General features: G+C 40.3%; 1 protein-coding gene across 6 annotated transcripts in view; it reads left to right on the top strand.

Moving 5' to 3' along the window:
- nsd2 (nuclear receptor binding SET domain protein 2) overlaps nucleotides 1-20,769 on the top strand; it is a 94,452-nt gene that overhangs the window by 9,352 nt on the left and 64,331 nt on the right. For all 6 annotated transcript variants that reach the window (XM_033034479.1, XM_033034451.1, XM_033034458.1 and 3 more), the window contains one exon: nucleotides 9,697-9,868. In XM_033034479.1, coding sequence (XP_032890370.1) covers nucleotides 9,697-9,868 — 172 coding nt within the window. The remainder of the gene's footprint in view (nucleotides 1-9,696; nucleotides 9,869-20,769) is intronic.

Raw genomic sequence — 20,769 nt, 5'->3', positions numbered from 1 at the left:
AGTTTGGGACAGTTAATGGAAGTGTCTTGAGAACAGTCGATATTACAATCGAGGAGGTTCTGACGGTCTTAAGGTGTACAAAGGTGGATAAATCTTCCAGCTCTGATTAGAAATATTCAAGTGGGAAGCTGTGGGAAGCTGGAGAAAAAAATATACGCACCCTGGCTGAGATATGTGATTCATCATTAGAAATGGGTGAGGTGCTGGAAAACTAGAGGGTGATTGTTGTGCCTCTATTTAAGAAAGAGCCTGTGAACTATAGAATAGTGAGCCAACCGTCTATGGTAGGCAGGTTACTGGAGAGTATTCTGAGGGATAAGGTATGCATGCATTTGGATAGACTGGCTGATTAGGGAGAGTCAGCACGGTTTGTACGTGGAAGATCGTATCTCACAAAGCGAAAGTATGGGCATTACTGTTGAGTAAAGATAACTACAGAGGCATGAGGGAGGACCTGGATAAAGTTGATTTGAAGGGGACTCGAGCAGGAATGACAAGATTTCTGGGAGTAATTCGAAGACGCAGGATCTTTTCATCCCAAAGAGGAAGAAACATACTGAGGGGAGAACGAGGCCACTGTTGCTGTCAAAGCATTTCAAAGATGGTATAAACGCAAAGGAGAAGGCATATAACATAACAAAGATTATTAAGAAGCTTTTAAAAAACAATAGAAGGCAACTAAAAAGGCAATAAGGGAAGAAAAGATTAAATACGAAGTAAGCTAGGTAATAATATAAAAAGGGATGCCAAAAGTTTTTTCAGATATATGAAGGGTAAAAGAGATGCAAGAGAAACATACATCTCAAGCCCTCCCTCTGGCACCAGCTCCTTGGTCATGAATTAAATTAAACCGTCTTTGTCTTGCCACACTCGCATTGGCAAGTGTACTTATCCTGTGATTACAACCCAGGAGGTCCTGGAGGCATAAGAGACTGCAGATGCTAGAAGAGAGAATCAGTTACAGTTTAGATGAATATTTTTTTGTTAGAAAACAATTCTAGATGCAGTGAAATGAGGTAGGAAAGAGGAGGCTGCAGGGATTTGTCTCGCTCGACAGAAGACCAGAAAACATGTAAAGAGGGTGATTGTACAGGTCATAAATACTGTTTGAAAAAGAAAACAAGACTGGAATGGAGGAAGTACAAATGGGAGGAGTTGAACATTTTTTCCGAATTTACCAAACAAAATCTGAACTGAGAATCTGTAATAATGTTGATTTGAACTTCTTGTACTCAGTGTTAAGTCCAGATGGCTGTCATGTGCTCGGTTTCAGTGTTAGAAAAATTGCTTTGTAATAGAAATGTACTGGAGATGCCAGAAGTCTATCAAAAAAACAGAAAATACTGTTAAACACAGTTTGATCTATGGTGACGGTTTTTCTGGCGCTTATTTTATTATATGTTTAAGAAACAGCGTACTGCTACTTCTAGTACTATTTTTGTGTTACCATGTTATTTGAGTTTCCATAACACTATATGGGGGGGGGGGGGGAGGGAGGGGGGACGTCTGATTAACCTCCCTGCTGTAATCTGGCATCATTGTCTCTTCGCAATATAGCTGCTACTTTCACCTCGATTGCCCATAGAAATTGACAAGCAACTGCTACTGTTGACCCTCATGCAATGCTACTCTATTAAACAATGTACCATATAGCCTTTAGTATTTTGGCTTGCAGTAACAGCATAATGCATTGTATACAATGACCTTTATTTTTGTAAATCCTGCGGGAAATGTAACTGTTATTGCAAGCCTGAAACTCTGGCTCTGATACCTCTTTTCCCCTATTGACACAATTGTCTTTATACCAAATTTCACTATAAGAGGTTTATTAGGAACGTAATTGTGAGATAGCACAATTGCCTATTTGGCAGAGAACATTTCTGTAATAAACAAAGTTCACTGTCATGTAATTCTTTGCATCTGTGTAATATTTATGGTATTTTTACATTTTCAAATGTTACTCAAAATTTTGATATTGGCGCTTTAAATTAATGTGTTTTCGGGACCACATTTCTGTAAACCTCTTGTGTTTTATATGAAATTTTAAATGGTCTGTTAATTTGGAAATAATTGGGGACTGCTGTAATTATTTGCCTACTTGCAACACAACACTCTTCTTTGTTTTGAATCATAGATGCCTAACATGTATCACAGTTTTCTTTATACCTTTCTGGAATTTTAATTTAGGATTAGATTTGTTATTGTTATGTATATTGAAATACAATGAAAAGCTTTTTTTATATGCTATCCAATTGGAATATACTATAAATAAATACAATCAAGTAAAACTCAAATGCAATAAATAGAGCAAAGGAGAAGATAAAGTGTGCAAAATATAGTATCAGTTCCATGGACTAAGTCCAATGTCTGAAATGGAGTAGAGGTGAAGGGGTAATGAGCAGTTATGAAAAACCAATATATTAGTGTAGGAAAGAACTGCAGATGCTGGTTCAAATCGAAGGTAGACACAAAATGCTGGGGTAACTCAGCGGGTCAGGCAGCATCTCTCGATAGAAGGAATGGGTGACCAATATATTATTGTTCCTGTGCAGTTTGCAATTTTCAGCATGATTCAAAATTGTGGATTTCAATGGTTTGTTATTAGGATGGAAGTTTAATAGCATGAAGAAATAAAACGGGATAATTAACTACAAAACATTATTCACAGCTGAAGAACGGTACTGACCCAAAACTTTGCCTATCCCTGTTCTCCAGGGATTCTACCTAACCCAGTGTGATACTCCAGCATTTTGTGTCTATCTTTGGTATAAACCAGCATCTTCCTTATTATAATTCACAGCTGTTTATTTCACTTTTATGAAAGACCAAGGAGCATAATACTTTTTCAAACATAAAAAGATACAGCCATGATTACTTTAATGGACAAATATATTGGGATTCATTGTAATTTATTCTTGCTTTACGTGTTATCTTTAGTTCATCATTTTCATTGTTTTGGGCTGACCACTGCAACGTTTGAAGGATTTGCTGCCTTTCAAACACAATTTTATTTAATTCCAAGACCAAACACATTTTAGTTAAAATTAGTTCTCCTTGTGTTGTCATTTCTTTCTAAAATTGTTATAAGAAAATGGGTAATTAAACAACTGAGTTGTCGATACCATGAACCAGTTTTCTGTAAATTTATTTACTCCGTTTGTGTAAATCAATAATTACACTTTAAATGTGATTCATCAGCAAGAGTATATTTTAATATCAGGGCAGGGGTAGAGTTGTTGCCTTATGGGCCTGTTCCACTGACGCAACTTTTTAGGCGACTGCAGGAGACTGAGTTCGCCACATGTTCGCCTGAGGTTGCTGGGGTGTTGCCTGCATGGTGGTGAGTAGTTCCCACATTCTCGTAACTAGTCACGGCTTGATTCTGGTTGCTGCTAATTTTTCAACATGTTGGAAAATTAACGGTGACCAGAATTTTGACGCCATGGAGAGTAGTGAGAATTCTCGTGACGTATGTGCAGTGATAGTTGGTTCCCAGGAGGTCGTAGGTTGTCGCCGGTGCTGACCGGTGAATTTCATTGGCTCATTGGAGGGGGGGGGGAAACATAAACAGTATTCAGAACCAAGGATAACCAACCGGTAATGTTAATGTCCGCCGAGCTTCACAGCCGTGTACCTTTGGCTTCTTAAATGTTGTCTCCACTCCTTCTCCCCCCTCTTTTAAAGGACATACGTGACCCTTCCCGTACACTGCTTTCACAGTCTTAATTACAGCGCCAACCTTCCTGTTCATTGTGGTGTGCGTCTGTATCACATTGGCTTTGCACCGCGTGAATTTCACTTGGAGAGCGATTTCCCCCCGCTTGCCCTGTACCCTGCCTACATAACTGGCTGGCTGGAAGCGATGTGTGTGTGTGTTCCACTCTGACATTCGCCAATTTTTCAGCGACCTGCTGCGACTTGACAGTCGCCTTAAAAATCGCCTAATTGGGACAGGCCCATTACAGCGCCAGAGACCTGAGTTTGATCCTGACTACGGGTGCTGTTCTGTGCGTAGTTTGTATGTTCTCTCTGCCGCGTGGATTTACTTCAAGGTGCTCCTGTTTCCCGTAGGTTAATTGGCTTATGTAAATTGTCGCTGGTGTGTAGGATTGAACTAGGTTACGGAAGATTGAGCATCGGCGCAGAGTCAGTGGGCTGAAGGGCACACATAAATGCCATATTTGTGTGATTTGTTGCATCTTCCCATACTATGAGCATGGTAATGCTAATGGCAAGCTGGTGGTTTCAGATTGAAGTACCAGTTAGCTGCCATGCATATGTCAACATGTTCTGGGTTTCCATGCATGCATCCAGCCATCATAATAATGGGGGGCGGGGGGGGCACTGAAAACAGTTGATGTTTTGAAATAAACGATTAAACCCTAAAAAACATCAAATATAGGTTGGAATGCGACGGGAAGATGTTTATCCCGTCGAGGGAAAACATATATGATTAGAATGTGTGAAAATCGGAAGGCGTTCGCCACATGTTCGCCTGAGGTTGCTGGGGTGTTGCCTGCATGGTGGTGAGTAGGAAGGCCTAGCGTTTGGAAGAAAATAAGAATTAACCAGATTGTGGCCAGATGACACACATATACACATAGTCAAGTCACTTTTATTTATATAGCACATTTAAAAAACAACTCTCGTTGGCCAAAGTGCTTTACATTGGTGCAGGTACATATACATGCGAGAAGAGCTTTAGTAATATAGATGATATTGACTTCAGAATCGGAAGTCATGAGTTCAGATGTAACTGAAGGAACTTAAAGACATAACTCAGCCTGAGATTTGTTTACAAGTTTTGGATGAATGCTGCACTGTCCGAACTGATGTCTTTCACATGTCTATCTGCTCAGATACATATTTCTCTGTACATTTGCTATATACTCTGCTACATTTCTAACTTTCTCCATTTCTAACTGCATCCACAGTTCCTTGGCCCTAAGATAGACACAAAAAGCTGGAGTAACTCAGCGGGTCAGACAGCATCTCCGGAGAAGAGGAATAGGTCTTGACTTGAAACGTCACCTATTTCTTTTCTCCAGAGATGCTGTCTGACCCGCTGAGTTACTCCAGCTTTTTGTGTCTAAAGTTTAAACCAGCATCTGCAGTTCCTTCCTGCACGTTCCTTGGCCCTAACTTTGGAAGCTGTTATTTCAACCTCGAGCTCTGGTTTTCTTCTTGCTCCTTTTGGACACTTTCTGAAACCCTTTTTTTCCAGGTTTTTGAGCATGGAGTGGTTTTGTTATCAAAATTATTAAACAAATACAAATTGTTGGTTTTGGCTAATGTGCATTTACACTCTGGGTTTACTCTTATCTTGCCCAAATTTGCTTTAAACCATTCTAAACATGTTGTGAGGCCATGCATTAGGTGTTTAAGGTTGTGAGAACATTGTTGTAACAAATCAAGATGAAAATATATATTTTTTCTTTTTTACTTGTCTTGAATAGCAAAACTGCAATCATATAAATGGTTTCTCTGGTAAGAAGTTAAAAAACAAAAAAACTTGCCATTGGTCTTTCAATTGCCAATGATTTATCGTTACAGGTTTTGAATTGTGAATGGTAGTTTGCAGGACATATATTTCCATGATTGCCTTATTGCATTCTTGCAATTTCTTTGCCTTATTGAATTTGAATATCTGCTTGAAGTCTGAGTTATTCTAGATGCTTATAGCAGCCACTTGTTTTACCCATTTTATACCCATCAGCACCATTGTATCGTCTCGTTAAAGGTAGCTTTGGATCAGCAAGAAATAGCTTTGACAAGCGATACTTATTCTTTGGAACTATCAGAAAAGGTTGCATCCTAAAATGCTATTGGATATGGAAGATTTAATGGCTAAAAATAAAACTGATGCAAGTTCAAGTTTTAATAGTGCAGCCTTTGGTTCACACCAGCTTGGGAAACATTAACTCTGCATTGAGCATGTCAAGCCTCAAATGGTCTCTCATTTCAATGAACCTACATAAATCAGATTAGATTTTTATTAATCAAGGTTAAAATTTAATGCTTTAAAGAAATGGAACAAAATGGCACATTGCTCTCTTGCCTGTGGATGTCTCTCCTTCGTTTTGAAAGACTGGATTTATAGTCCACTGTGAGGCAGCAACTCTACCAGCTGTGGCACCATGCTGCTAATTACAAAATGGTTGGGAGATGGTCCTGTTTTTTTTGGTGACCAGTCTTTTTTCTCTTAAATAGTACACTTGTGTTGTACCTGTTATGACTGGCTCATAGCACTAGAGATCCGAGTTCAATCTTGATCTCGGGTGCTGTCTGTGTGGAATTTGCAGGTTATCCCTGTGGCAGCGTGGATTTCCTCCGGGTGCTCTGGTTTCCTCCCACATCCCAAAGATTATATATCAATTGGCCTCTGTAAATTGTCCCAATTGTATAGGGAGTGGATGAGACAGAAAATCATGAGAATGGGTGATCAGTGGTCTGCATGGTCTCTGGCCAAATAGCCTATTTCAACTAACACATTATGATCAAAATACTCATTGGGTGAGGAGCTTTTGTGAAAAGAGAAACAAGGATTAACCCTTCCCTTCAAATGAACTTCATGAACAAAGAAGGCCCCACGTTCAATTTCTTGGTCTGTGCTCAATTTGTTAGCTTCAATTAGTTTTGAATTCTGTAAGGTCAAACTTCTATTTTTGATTTTAGACTGGTCTGCTGTGGCCTTTGCCTGAATTATATTTATATTTGGGTTGGATTAATCCAACAGAAAAGAACTTCATGTGACCATTCATTTGGAAAAGTTCTTCATTACATTGGAGGGAAATTGAATTTTCATTTGAGGCTTGATCTTCAAAGATGAAATGCACTGTTACTCAAAATTAACAATGGTTCATTTTGTATGGGAATAGCTAATTGGGGATTTTTGCAATCACTTTTAACAGTCACGGAATTGTTTTTTTTTCTCTCCAGTGTTAATCCCTTCTAATCATCTTAACGATGAAGCATGATGTGACCCTTTGAACAAAGGCCACACTACGTCAGATTAGTCTTCCTGATTTATCTTTGCATTTACTCTTATTGACAGGCTATTGAAATATGTGAGGTTGTAAAATGTTATCTTGATCCATACTAATTGCACTTTATTTGATCATTCATGTTTCTACCATTGATCCTATGCTGATTATCTTTTTCCAGTTTATTTTTCTTAAAACTAGCAGGACACTTCAGCTGTTAGTAGAACTCCGAATAATTTTATAGTGTATAAAGTGAAACCACTTAATTCCAGCTACATGACAACATGGGTGATTGCTCAAGACTGCAATTCTGTTAAACGTTCATTTAATCGAGGAAAATGAAATATGCTTTAATTAAACGATATTCCAGTAAGATCAGAGTACTATATTTTCACTACATTTAGAGAATGTAATGAAAAATTGAAGGAAAATGTATCGACTCTGGTAATCAATAGAAGTAGGTTATTAAATCTTAGCTTTGAATATCCACAGCAGTATTTGCTTCTCTAGAATTTTCTCTTTCAATTAATTTGTGTGATTTTTTTCTGTTTCCTTGCTCTTGGGGAGGGGGAAGGAAGTGTTGATTTCTTGATTACTGTTCACAGCAGCACTTTTGAGTTTGGGAACTTGGTCACATTTTTACAGCAGCATAAACTTATTGTCATTATTTGTCATCTTGCTTTTATTATGATTGAACTAGGATTGAGACATGTGATTTCTGGAAAAAGTCATATGGGCTGTTTTCGTCTATGGTGGAGATTCAAATGTTTAGATGTGTAATTAAAATGGATTGTGTTCATCCACTGTCAACTAAAGCAAATGTAACATTTAGTTATTTATAGCTTGCTCTGGGTATAGAAAGAGTCTCAAAGAATCATTTTTTATAATCCACAAAATTAATGTGTTCTAGTTGTCCAACCTCCCCTTGTAACTCCCTTTATCCTTCCTGATGGACGCTCATCGACTTTCTGCCTCAGTTTACCTTCTATCAAAAATTATCTCGGATGATCTAAGGATCGTCTGCAGCTGGAAGGACTTCCCACCTTGTACAGGAGAACCATACCATTGGCCTAACAGCTATCCCAACTGCACTTTGAGTAAAGAGGAAAGTTACAATAACAAGATCCCAAAATGTATTAGTCTTTGGCTTGAATGTATGGCGTAACTGCAGCCAGCCTCTGAGGTAGACAATTCCAGAGAATCGCTGAAGATTTTTTTTTTCTTGTTAGCCTTCAATGGTTCTACCCTGTGACACTGTAGACCTCCATTCTGGACAATGCAGCTAGTGTAAGCTTCATCCTTGTATCTACCTGCCAAGGCCTGTAACAATTTTGTACAATTTAGCATGGCCACTCTTTGAACTCGAGGGTATAGGCACTATCTGCTTAATCTCCCCTCCATTGGTCAAATTCCCCATCCAAGAAATCAATCCAAAAACCCTTCATTGTATTTCTTCTATCATATTCTCTTTTGGATAGGCAAATCAGATTTGTACACCACATTCTTTCGAGTTCATAAAACTTCTTATGCGCCTTAATAGATTAGATTCAAGGATGATGTTCCCCAGGGTTGTCTCGAATGAAAGTTCACTATGTGTTAAGTTTTCAGTTATTTGGATCTTGATCACACTTTTCACTGTCACTCAGCTTTGTTTCTTAATGGAATCTATTGTATGCGCTGGCCAAGTGCATACATCCTTCCATAACCAATCAGAGATTTTTTATCTGGTCCTTCTCCATTATTACTGCAGGCTGTGGGAATTAACCTTTTTCTTGCAATATGAGTCGGGTACTCTCCGGATGCATAATATGCAGCTATAAGCTGTGAAGGTCATTGAATTTGGTCATCTGTGATGAATTGGGGAAAAGGATGAGAAGAGATAGTCCCAGAGGTACTCGGGCAAAGAACCAAACATATTAGAATCTGATTAGGCTAGAAACGGAGGGACACGTTTAGAAAGCTACCAACAATGATCTCCTGTTTTTCTTTGGTCTTGTATTTTATATTAAAATAGCTCAAAGTATTTCAGATAATTTTATTTTGATCTGCCTTGACAGTTATGTAGAAAATTTCATGAATGTTGGTAGTCCTTTGGTGTTTTTTTAATCTGAAAATTAACTGGCATAATGATGCACAAAATTAATACATTCAGCAGTACTATAGATTAGATAGTTCCATTAAATATAATTTGCAATGATGCTTCTAATCCTCTGAGCACCCAACTTGAAATATCATTGGGCACAAAATTAAGCAAAGGAAGTGCGTGAAGTAAAAAGTGCCTCGCAGAGTATATAAAAAATTACAAAGTGACATGGATGAAGCAGCCCATGAGCTTATTCAAGTCTGCTGCATTCAGATAATGTGCTGTTCATCTTTGTATTATCTGTGCAATCTGAACGAAATTCCTTTTTAAATACTTCCATTTGGACGACTTATGTTTCACCAAGGTAGATTTGTGAACTTGCTAATTAAAATTAGTTTTATTCTGTTCTATGTTTCAATGATATTGTAGATCTAAAACCAATGTTATGGGTGAAATATCAATATGTTACAAATTTAAGAGTAACTAGTTGTAATTAGAAGTAATAGCTTTTCTTTACTGGCACCTGAACTTTGAATTTAAAAAATATACATATGTACACGTCAGTCATTGTATAATTATCTAAGAATTGACTTCTGAAGTTCAATCTGACACCTCTACTTTTACCAATAGACTGAAGAAAACCAAATGAACGAAGACGCGAAAGATGAAGACACCAAGGAGAAGGATGTCCCAGTGAAATATGATGTCGGGGACATGGTGTGGTCCAAAGTATCTGGCTATCCTTGGTGGGCCTGTATGGTTTCTTCAGATCCTATCTTGGGTACCCACACAAAAGTTAAAGGTACTTTAAAAAATAAATAAATATTGAGTTGATGAAGCTAATTTCATTTATCTTATTTTATCCAGATAAATAATTTTAAACTTCCTTTAAATTAATTGAATGACTTCTAACATTTAGGGAAATGTATCAGAAATATAATTGTCCCACTTTTAATATTAACATGCTTGTTCAACCAGGGGGGCATGTAAAAATGTCCATTTGCATGTGTGCTTTACTACCATACACAGAGCTGCAAAGTAAGTACGGATTTTCCGTATTTTGTACGGAAATGCGATTAGAATACGGATGTACGGTTTTGCGTTGTTAAATACGGATTTTAAATATGTTCAGTTCAGTCTGAAGAAGGGTCTCGACCAGAAATGTCACCCATTCCTTCTCTCCTTCTAGCTGCCTGTCCCGCTCCAGGTTTAAACAATGCGCTGTCAGTTTAACGTGTGGGAATTTAAACTAAGAGCTGTCGGCTACAGTGCTCTGGGTTCTAAAAATAGCGCTACCAGCTGGAGTGCTATGGGCTTTACACATGGCGCTATGGGTCACAGACTTCAGGAAAATTCTTGTATAACAATGAGTCTTTGGAATTCTCTTTGAGCCTTTGATTATTTTTCAGGCAGTGGTAGAATTCTGGATAAGCCTAGTGGTGAAAAGTTACCAGTGGGATTAGTTACATTCGGATTGGCCTTGATTTTTCAGGATGGTGGATGGGCTCAAGGGGGAAAGAGAGAGGGGAGAGGATTGGGAAGGGAGAGAGAGAGAGGGAAGGGGGGAATAAGAGGGAGAAAAGGGAAGAAGGAGAGAGGGAGGGCGAGATGGATGGAGGGAGAGAGAGAGAGGGAGGCTTCTACCATCTGGTGCTAAAAGCAGGAAGCAGCCGTTCAAACAGCAGTATTCAAAAAGATGGCAATGAATGCACTGTCAAGTAAGGTGCGTAGAAGACATGTCAATTGGTAGCAAAGTTATGCATTCTTGTACTCTTACACGGGTATGACTGCACATGTAAAATATATTTTTCAGCAAAATGGCACTGCGTAAAAATACTGATTTCCTCAGCAAAATACTGATTTTCAGGTACTAGAACACTGAAATGCTCTGACAAAACTTGGCAGCTCTGTAAACATTGCCTGGTCCATACATTGCATATTCTTTCCCTTCTCTTCATGATTTGTCACTTACTTCTTTTGCATCTTTCATACCGTGAGTTTTTAAAATCCTCGACCCCATTAAATTCCTGCAATACTCTCCTCTTATTAACAAACTTCTTCAATAAGGTTGAAAATTGAATGAGGAATTGTGCAAATGACCATTCGAGTTATTTGTTATATGCAGTTACCCCTACCTTCCTCCATCATTGATCCTCCCAACGGACTTGCTTGTTAAGAAATAATATTGCCAATATCTATCCTATTCCATGCAGCTTCCAAATGCAGTGTGAGTGAGTTTTGGTATTGTTAGAAATGATGTTTGCTCTCCACATATCCCTTCGGAATAAGGAATGTACCCCACCTATCCATAGTTTGTGCCCCCTGACCTTACTACTAAGTATAAGTAGTACTAAGTATAAGTGCGATCCGTACATTCAACTATCAATTTAGTGCACAATCAATCCACTTGCTCGTATATCCTCTAAGTGCGTTGGCTTGTTCTTTGTCTCTTCCTCAAAGCCCCCAAATTATTTTGAAGCACCATTATAATTTTCTTGGTGATTCTTAATTTGAGTTATTCATTCTCTTGCAATAGTTGAATGATGGTGGGAAAGCAAGCATTTCTTGCTTATCCTAATTGCTCCTAAACTGAAGAAACAGTTAGGCATTACTGTTTCAGTGATGTTTTAGTCTCTGCCCAATTGCCTCCTCTGGCAGCTTGTTCCAAACATCCGCCACGCTTTGTGTGAAAAAGTGACCCCTCAGATTACTCAATCTGTTCCCCTTCACCTTAAACTTATGTCCTCTGGTCCTCGATTCACCTACTCTGGGCAAGAGACTCTGTGGATCTAACCAATCTATTCCTCTCATGATCTTATACATCTCCGAAGAATCACCCCCCCCCCCCCCCCCCCCCCCCAATCCTACGCTCCAAGGAATTGAGTCCCAGCCTGCTCAACCTTTGCCTGTAGCTCAGGCCCTCTAGTCCTGGCAACATCCTCGTAAATCTTCTAAGTACCCTTTCCAGCTTGACAAAATCTTTCCTGTAACACAGTGCTCTGAACTGAACACCACATACTAAATGACCTCACCAACGGTTTATATAACTGCAGCATGGACTACCAACTTCTATACTCAATACTCTGGCTGATGAAGGTCAATGTGCCAAAATACATTTAGACCACCCGTTCAAGCTGCGACTCCAGCTTCAGGGAACTGTGCACCTACACTAGTAGATCCCTCTGCTCTACATCACTGCCCAGAGTCCCGCCATTCGTTGTGTGTCCTGCTCATGTTAGACTTTCCTAAATATAACACCTCGCATTTTCCTGCATTAAATTCCATTAACCATTCCTCAGCCAACTTGGCTAATTGATCAAGATCCCACTGCAATTCTTCATAACCATCTCACAACGGGTAACAACTAAAAGAGCAAACGACAACGAGTTGTCGAGTCAAAGAGTCATTGGGTCATAGAGTGATATGGTGTGTAAACATGTCCTTCGGCGCAGCATTCCTGCACTGGCCAAATTGTCCCAGCTGCACTAGTCCCACCTACCAGCATTTGGTCCATATCCCTCCAACTTGTCCTATCCATGCACCTGCCTAACTGTTTCTTAAATGTTGGGATAGTCTCTGAAGTTCAATAAGGCTGCAAATTGAACAAGGAATTGTGCAAATGATTGTTCCCTGCAATTAAGCTTGTGGGATTTTTTACAAGGTTTTTCGCCTTCAGTCTCAGTGTAAGTAAACCAGATATTATGTTTTTGAATTTCCTTGCAGCTTTAATTTGTTTACTAATGTTATATAGCTGCCTCTCTGCCACCTCTTGATTACTTCACTGCCTCTGAATTGTCAGACATTGAGTGGATATGTCGTTTTCATCTAATTATGCAATGGGGAAACTGATTCACTGCAATTGGATCTACCACTAACTCTCAACATGTCATTTAACTTTGCTTCTTCACTACACAAGGTGAATGTTACTCACCTGTCTATTTATTACCACTTGTCCTTATTACCAGAGTGTATCCATCTTCTTCAGTATTTGTCACTTCTTTTGCATCTTTCATACCGTGAGTTTTTAAAATCCTAATCCCCATTAAATTCCTGCAATAATACTCTATTCATTAACAAACTTCTTCAATATCCATTCAATAAGGCTGCAAATTGAATAAGGAATTGTGCAAATGATCATTCGAGTTATTTGTTATATATAGTTACCGGTACCCCTATCTTCCTCCATCATTGACCCTCAAATGTAAACTCAACCTAACCTCTGCTGTAGTATTCAATCTATTATGTTGTGTCTACTCTCTGTCCACTAATAAATCATTTAAATATTCTTAGTAGCCTTGTTCAGTTTCCCATAATTTAGCCCCGCGCCCAACTGCAGAATTGGACTTCACTCCTTCCTGCTTTTAAGGTGACCCTCAAAATAACCTTTTAGCTCTTTTAACTACTCATTCCTCATGCCTCAGTGTGAATATCTTTTTTATCTAAATAAACTTCTGTGTTGTATCCAAATTTGTTTCTGAATGTTAAAATTGCTGTATAAAGTATTGTCACAGCCGGTTGATTTTCATGTGTCTTTATCTACACATCTTCATTTAATCTTGCTGTAGCAGATATTGCAATTATTCACATTCCATCCCTACCCACTAATTAATTGGTATCAACTACAACCTCAATTAATTGGAATGGTAGGAAGTGCCTAAAATGGAAACAATATGTTTGTAAAGCTGCCAAATAAAAATGTATGGGCTTCTGAAAATGACTGAACTTGAAAGACTTTTCAGGAGCATTTAAACTTTTTTAAATGGTCTCCTGAAATTTCTAATATCTAAATTGATTTATATAAAGGAGATGCATCAGGAATAACATTTGTCATAATTTCATGATTAATTTTAATCTGTCATGCTTTCTGGTATCTTTTATTACTGTTGCTCAATGAATGGTGTTCTTGAACATGTTCCCGTCCAACTAAAGGTAGTCCTGAGGTGGGCCCTCTGACCACTGCTGCATTAATCTCTTCATTGGTGTCTCATATTTCATCCCTCTCTGAATGCCAGCAGGAGCAGCATCAACAGATTATCAGACGGGATGAATTGAGGGTGAAATCGAAGTCCAGTTCAAGAGCTTGAACTTCAACTGTTTTGGGGGGAAATATTCAGTTCAAACAGAATTTTAGACATGTATTATGATTTTGGAGTTGAAATATACATTGGAAAGATGGGTGAATTGTTGTGACTTTAAAAAAAAAAAAAACTCCTTCAGTCCCACAATCCATTCAGCTCTTTGCACTCTCCAATTCGGGTGCCTTGCACATTCCTAATTCAACATTCTCGGGCTTGTCAGTTACTTTCCTAGGCCAGCAATTACATTTTACTCTTGAATCTGAGGGTGGCTATCCTCATAGGGTGTTTGTACTCCAGACCAATACTGCACTGCTGCCATGTACACCTTTTGCTCCATCCTTTGTCCTCATTTCAGCTAGTCTGTTGGTGCTACAACTTCTAGCTTATAGACAGGGGTTGAAGCATGAATCAACAATAAAGATAATATAGTCGTGGTCCGAGGAGGCCGAGGGTCAACCTCAGGACTGCACTGAGTCAGTGGTCTCCAGTGTTAGCACCCTACAAGGATGCGTACCCTCAAGACCACTTCATCCAACTTAAAAAAGGACTGGACAAGCTAGATGCAGGAAAAATGTTCCCAATGTTGGGCGAGTCCAGAACCAGGGGCCACAGTCTTAGAATAAAGGGGAGGTCATTTAAGACTGAGCTGAGAAAAATCTTTTTCACCCAGAGAGTTGTGAATTTATGGAATTCCCTGCCACAGAGGGCAGTGGAGGCCAAGTCACTGGATGGATTTAAGAGAGAGTTAGATAGAGCTCTAGGGGCTTGTTGAGTCAAGGGATATGGGGAGAAAGCAGGCACGGGGCATTGATAGGGGACGAACAGCCATGATCACAATGAATAGTGTTGCTGGCTCGAAGGGCCGAATGGCCTCCTGAACCTATTTTCTATGTTTCTAAATTGAAGATAAACAAATATCCCAGGCCAAATCAGATATATCTGAGGACACTGTGGGGCAACTACAGAGGAAGTTGCAGGCGCCCTGGCTGAAATTTAAGAGTCATCTTTAAATACAGACATGGTGCCAGAAGACTGGAGAGTGGCAAATGTTGTGCTTCTATTCAAGAGGGGCTACAGGGAAAAGGCTGGGAACTCCACGGCAGTGATCTTAATATCTGTAGTTGGAAAGATACTGGATAGTATTATGAGGGATAGGATATACATGTATTTAGATGGACGAGGACTGATTAGGAATAGCCAGCATAGTTTTGTACGTGGGAGGCTGCGTCTCACAAATCGTGAGTTTTTTGAAGATGTGACCAAAAAAATGATTGATGACGGCAGAGCTGGACCTGTATATATGGATTTCTGCAAAGCGTTCAACAAGATTCCACATGGTTGGCTGCTCTGGAAGGTTAAATTCTGTGGGATCCAAGGAGAGATAGCTGACTGGATCGAAAATTGGCTTCATGGAAGGAACCAGAGGGTGATGGTGGAAGGTTGCTTCTCAGTTTGGAGGCCTGTGACTAGTGATGCGCCTTGGGGTTCAGTGCTGGTTCCATTATTGTTTGTCATCTATATCATGGCAAGATGAGCAAGTATTCTCATGATACAAAAATGGGTGTTTTTTGGCAAATCAAATTCCTCATATGATTTACATACTTGGTTTTGTTTTCATACTTGGCTAATAAAATCAATTACAATTACAAATTACAGCAGATCTTGATTGATTGACCAGGTGGGCTGAGGAATGGTTGATGGAGAATGGAGAAATGTGAGTTGCTGCATTTTGGGAAGTCTAACATGGGCAGGACCTACACCGTGACTAGTAGGGCTCTGGGGAGTGTTGTGGAGCAGAGGGATCTAGGAGTGCAGGTGTATAGATCCTTGAAGGTCGAGTCACAGGTAGATAAGATGGTCCAAAAGGCTTTTGGAACATTGGCCTTCATCAGAGTATTGAGTATAGAAGTTGGGAGGTCATGTTGCAGTTGTTTAAGACGTTGGCGAAACTGCATTTAGAGTATTGTGTTCAGTTCTGGGCCCCATGTTATTGGAAAGATGTTAAGCTGAAATGGTACAGAGACTATTTACGAGGATGTTGCCAGGACAAGTGAGTCTGAGCTATAGGGAGAGATTGAATAGGCTGGGAGTCCATTCCTTGGAATGCAGGAGGATGAGGGGTGATCTTATAGAGTTGTATAAAATCATGAGAGGGATAGATGCACAGAGTCTCTTGTACAGAGTATATGAATCAAGGACCAGAGGACATGGGTTTAAGGTGAAGGGGAAAAGATTTAATAGGAATTTGAGGGGTAACTTTTTCACACAAAAGGTGGTGGGTGTATGGAATAAGCAGGGACATGTTGGCTGCTGTGGGCAAGTTGGGCCAAAGGACCTGTTTGCACACTCTGACTCTAAATGAGTATACCTAGGGTGTCAGTGATTTCAAGAAATGCATTGGCAACTATGGTCAACAGAGATAATAGGGTCTAATCTAACCAAAAACCTTGGATAAACTGGGAAGTCCAGATCCAAGACTTTCAAGTAGAATGACCCCACACTGTACAAGAAGGCCAAGTATTATTTCTGCAGAGCTATTTGGGATGTTAAGGGAGAATTTCAAAATGGGCACGAATCTCAATCAAATGAATGCCAGGTGATTGTGGCGTCTTCAATCATTTGCTTCATCGGAAAACTGTCCCCCATCTGCTGTTAAAGAAGCCTTCATATTGCAGTCTCCAAGAAAATTAAAGTAGCCATTCGCAGTGACTACGGGAGTATCTCTAACATTGATCACAATTATGTGTTTTGAAAGAGTGGTTATGGCTCACTTCTGTGCCGACCTGAACAATCTAGACTCCTGGCAATTTGCTACAGATATAATAGGTCCACAATGGATGACTGCTCCCCTGCACTCCATTCAACTCTGAATATCTTGACAGTCAGAATACCTTTACATATTTTTTTACATACCTTTGACATTATTGACATTATAAAGTGATACATCATGGAAACAGGCCCTTCGGCCCATTTGCCCACGCCAACCGACATGCCCCAATTACACGAGCCCTATCCACCCGCACTGGGCCCATAACCTTGTAAACCTACACCTGTCCAAATGTCTCTTAAATGTTATGATAGTACCTGTCTTAACTTTCTCCTCCGGCAGCTCATTCCATATACCCACTGACCATTGTGTGTGTGTGTGTGTGGGGGGGAAAAATTACCCCTCAAGTTCCTGTTTAATCTTTCGCCCTCACCGTTAAACTTTAAAAATGTCGTGTTCCCATTTGCCAGCCGTGCCTGCGCAGTTGAGGGAGGGTTGCCGTGACTTGCATTTCAACGGGGATCTCTGGCGTCACATCGGGAACCCTGCGCAGTTGGGGGCTATGGGTCAGTGGTGGAATATTGCCTTGGGGAAGGGGCTCAACGGGTCTGCACCTGGTCTAGTGTATTTATAAAATCTTTTGACCAATGCCTCAATTTCCCTCATCAGCCAAGCTTCCTTAAGTTTGCCTGATTTGTCCTTCACTAACGGGGACTTACATATCCTGAGCTTATGTCAGCACACTTTTTAAAAACATCCCACTTGACTGATGTTCCTTTCCCCACAAATAGTCAAGTCGAGTCAAGAGTTTATTGTCATGTGTCCCAGATAGGACAATGAAATTCTAGCTTGCTGCAGCACCACAGAATATTGTAGGCATAAATACAGATCAGATGAGTGTGACCATATATCATTGAATATATATATATACACACATAAATAAACTGATAAAGTGCAATAGGCTGTTATAGTTCAGAGTTTGTTTGAAGTTGTGTTTAATAGTCTGATGGCTGTGGGGAAGCAGCTGTTCCTGAACCTGGATGTTGCAGATTTCAGGCTCCTGTACCTTCTACCTGAAGGCAGCGGAGAGATGAGTGTGTGGCCAGGATGGTGTGGGTCCTTGATGATACTGGCAGCGACTGCGATTAATCCCAATGATGGTATGGAGGTCAGAGCCGATGATGGACTGGGCAGTGTTTACAACTCTTTGCAGCCTTATCCGCTCCTGGGTGCCCAGGTTGCCTGCTTCAGTCAACTTGAGCGAGACCTTCTCTCATACCTTCCAAGTTGGCCTTGCAGCAGTTGAGCATTTTAACGCGTGGGCCCTCTCTGTCCCTATCCATAACTCTCTTAAACCTAATCCTGTTGTAAAAGATCCTGTTGCAATTTTTAACAACCACCTTCACTACCTACAATACCACCCACCCTGATCCAAATCATTGATATTCATGACAAACAGCAATGGGTCTGACACCGATCCCTGAGGCACACTGCTTGTCACAGGCCTCCAGTCTGGAAAATAACCTTCCACCATCATCCTCTATTTCCTTCCAGGAAGCCAATTTGTTATCCATTCGGCTATCTCGCTTAGCATCCCATGCGATCAATCTTCAAGAGCAGCCTACCTTGTGGTTGACTATGTTGGCAGCTGTGTCCACATCAATCTTTTTGGTCACATCTTGAAAAAACTCGGTTTTGTGAGGCACGATCTCCCATGTACAAAACCGTGCTGACTATCTCTTATCAGCCCTTGTTCATCTAAATGCCTGTCTATCTTATCCCTCAAATACTCTGGTAACTATCTGACCACAGATGTTAGACTCTGTGTTCTGTAGTTCCCAGGCTTTTCCTTGCAGCCCTTCTTAAATAGAGGCACCGCATTTGCCACCCTCCAGTCTTTAGGCTATTGTAAATCTCAGAAAGGGCACCCATAATTTCCTATAGCTTCTCACAGCATCATCAGGTATACCTGATCAGGCCTGGGAGATTTTCTACCTTCATACGCATCAGGTCTAAGTACCTCCTTGACCATAATACTGACTGCCCTCAAGACTCTTCCATTGACTGCCCCAAGTTCCCTGGTCCTCGTGTCTCCACAGTAAAAACAGAGGATAAATACTCTGTTTGAAGACCCTGCCCATCTCCTGTGGCTCCACAGTGTTGATTGCTTTGATTCCTGGTGAGTCCCATTCTCTGGTTACCCTTTTTCCCTTTACGATCTTATAAAATCTCTTGTGATTATCCTTAGTATTATCTGCCAGCTATCTCCTGCCCACTTTTTGCCCGCCTGATTTCCTTTTTTAGCTTGCTCTTTTGTTCCCTAAACTCCCTCAGGATTACACCTGATCCAGCTGCTTACACCTGGTATTCTTGACCAGAGCCACAAATTCTCTCACCACCAAGCTTATTTATGCCCACCTGCCTTGCATTTCACTCTATCAGGAAAATTTCACTCTATCAATAACAGGAACGACTCTTGTCAACACACTTTTAAAAACATCCCTTTTTCCTGACTTTCCTTTTCCTCCAAACAAATTGTTCCAATCAACTTGAGCGAGTCCTGCCTTATGCCCTCAGAGTTGGCCTTGCCCCAATTTTGAATTTAAACTCATGAGCCACTCTCCATAATTATCTTAAACTTATTAGAACAGTGGACACTGGACCCAATATGCTCATCCCCAAACTTTTCCATCTACTTGCAACTCCCAGTTTCCCAAGACTAGATCAAGCGTTGCCCCCTCTGTGCGAGGCCCCTCTACATCTTGCTGGAGGAAACTCTCCTGAGCACATTTGACAAATTCTGCCCAATCTCAACCATTTGCTGTTTGACATTCCCAGTCAATATTAGGAAAGTTAAAATCCCCAACTATGGAAAATCTTATTAGTCCTGCTGATTCCGTCCACTAAACGTTCACTCAGTGCCTTCCATACTAACCTTCAGCCTCTCACCTGCCTTGATCCTGCATAGGATCCCACCCCTCCCCCTTCCAATCTGGTTTAAACTCACCCGTGCACCATTAACATACCTGCCTCCCAGGATATTGGCTCTCTTCCAGTTAAGGTACAACTCATCCCTCTTGTACAGGTCACATCTCCCCCAGAAGAGATCCCAGTGGTCCAGAAGTCTGAATTCCTGCCCCCTGCGCTAACTCCTCAGCCATATATTCATCTCCCTATCTTCCCACTCTTACCCTCACTCGCACATGGAACTGGAACCAATCCAGAGATAACTACCCTGGAGGAGTCCAAAGGATCCTGACCCAAAATGTCACCCGTCCTTTTTCTCCACAGATGATGCTTGACCCACTGAGTTACTCCAGTAATTTGTGTCTACCGTCGGTATATACCAGCATCTCCAGTTATTTTCTACACTACCCTGGAGGTCCTGGTTTTTAGCCTTACGTTACAATGCTATTCATTAACTACAGCTCGACTGTTGTTGTATTTATTGTTTGCTTCATGTGAACTAGAAATGTCATTGCTCCATGGTGTGTATGATCACCAATCTGAATCTACGATGAATGATGCATGTCCTAATTTTCCCACTCTGTCCTTTGTATACAAGGAATATAAAATTGTGTTTGCGTTGGGTCTTAACTTTAAAATGAGATCCAGCACATTTAAATAGAGAATTGTAATATGTCTTTATATGTTGCTTGATAGAACTTTCGGAAACATTTTGATAAGTAGCAGTAGCTGGTGGCTTAGCTTTGTTAATTATTTTATTTGTATCCAGAAAATAGCTGTGTAACAGCCTGCATTTTCACTTAGATAAGGTGAGATTTCAAATGTTTGGGAGGCTGCCACACTCAGTAAACATTTTCTAGTCTGTCAATTTTTATTTTTCTCTGTTGTATT

Source organism: Amblyraja radiata, chromosome 1 (genome assembly GCF_010909765.2).
Source record: "Amblyraja radiata isolate CabotCenter1 chromosome 1, sAmbRad1.1.pri, whole genome shotgun sequence".
NCBI lineage: Eukaryota > Metazoa > Chordata > Chondrichthyes > Rajiformes > Rajidae > Amblyraja > Amblyraja radiata.
The sequence above is the reverse complement of the archived record's forward strand: the minus strand, read 5'-3'. Positions and strand labels throughout refer to the sequence as shown.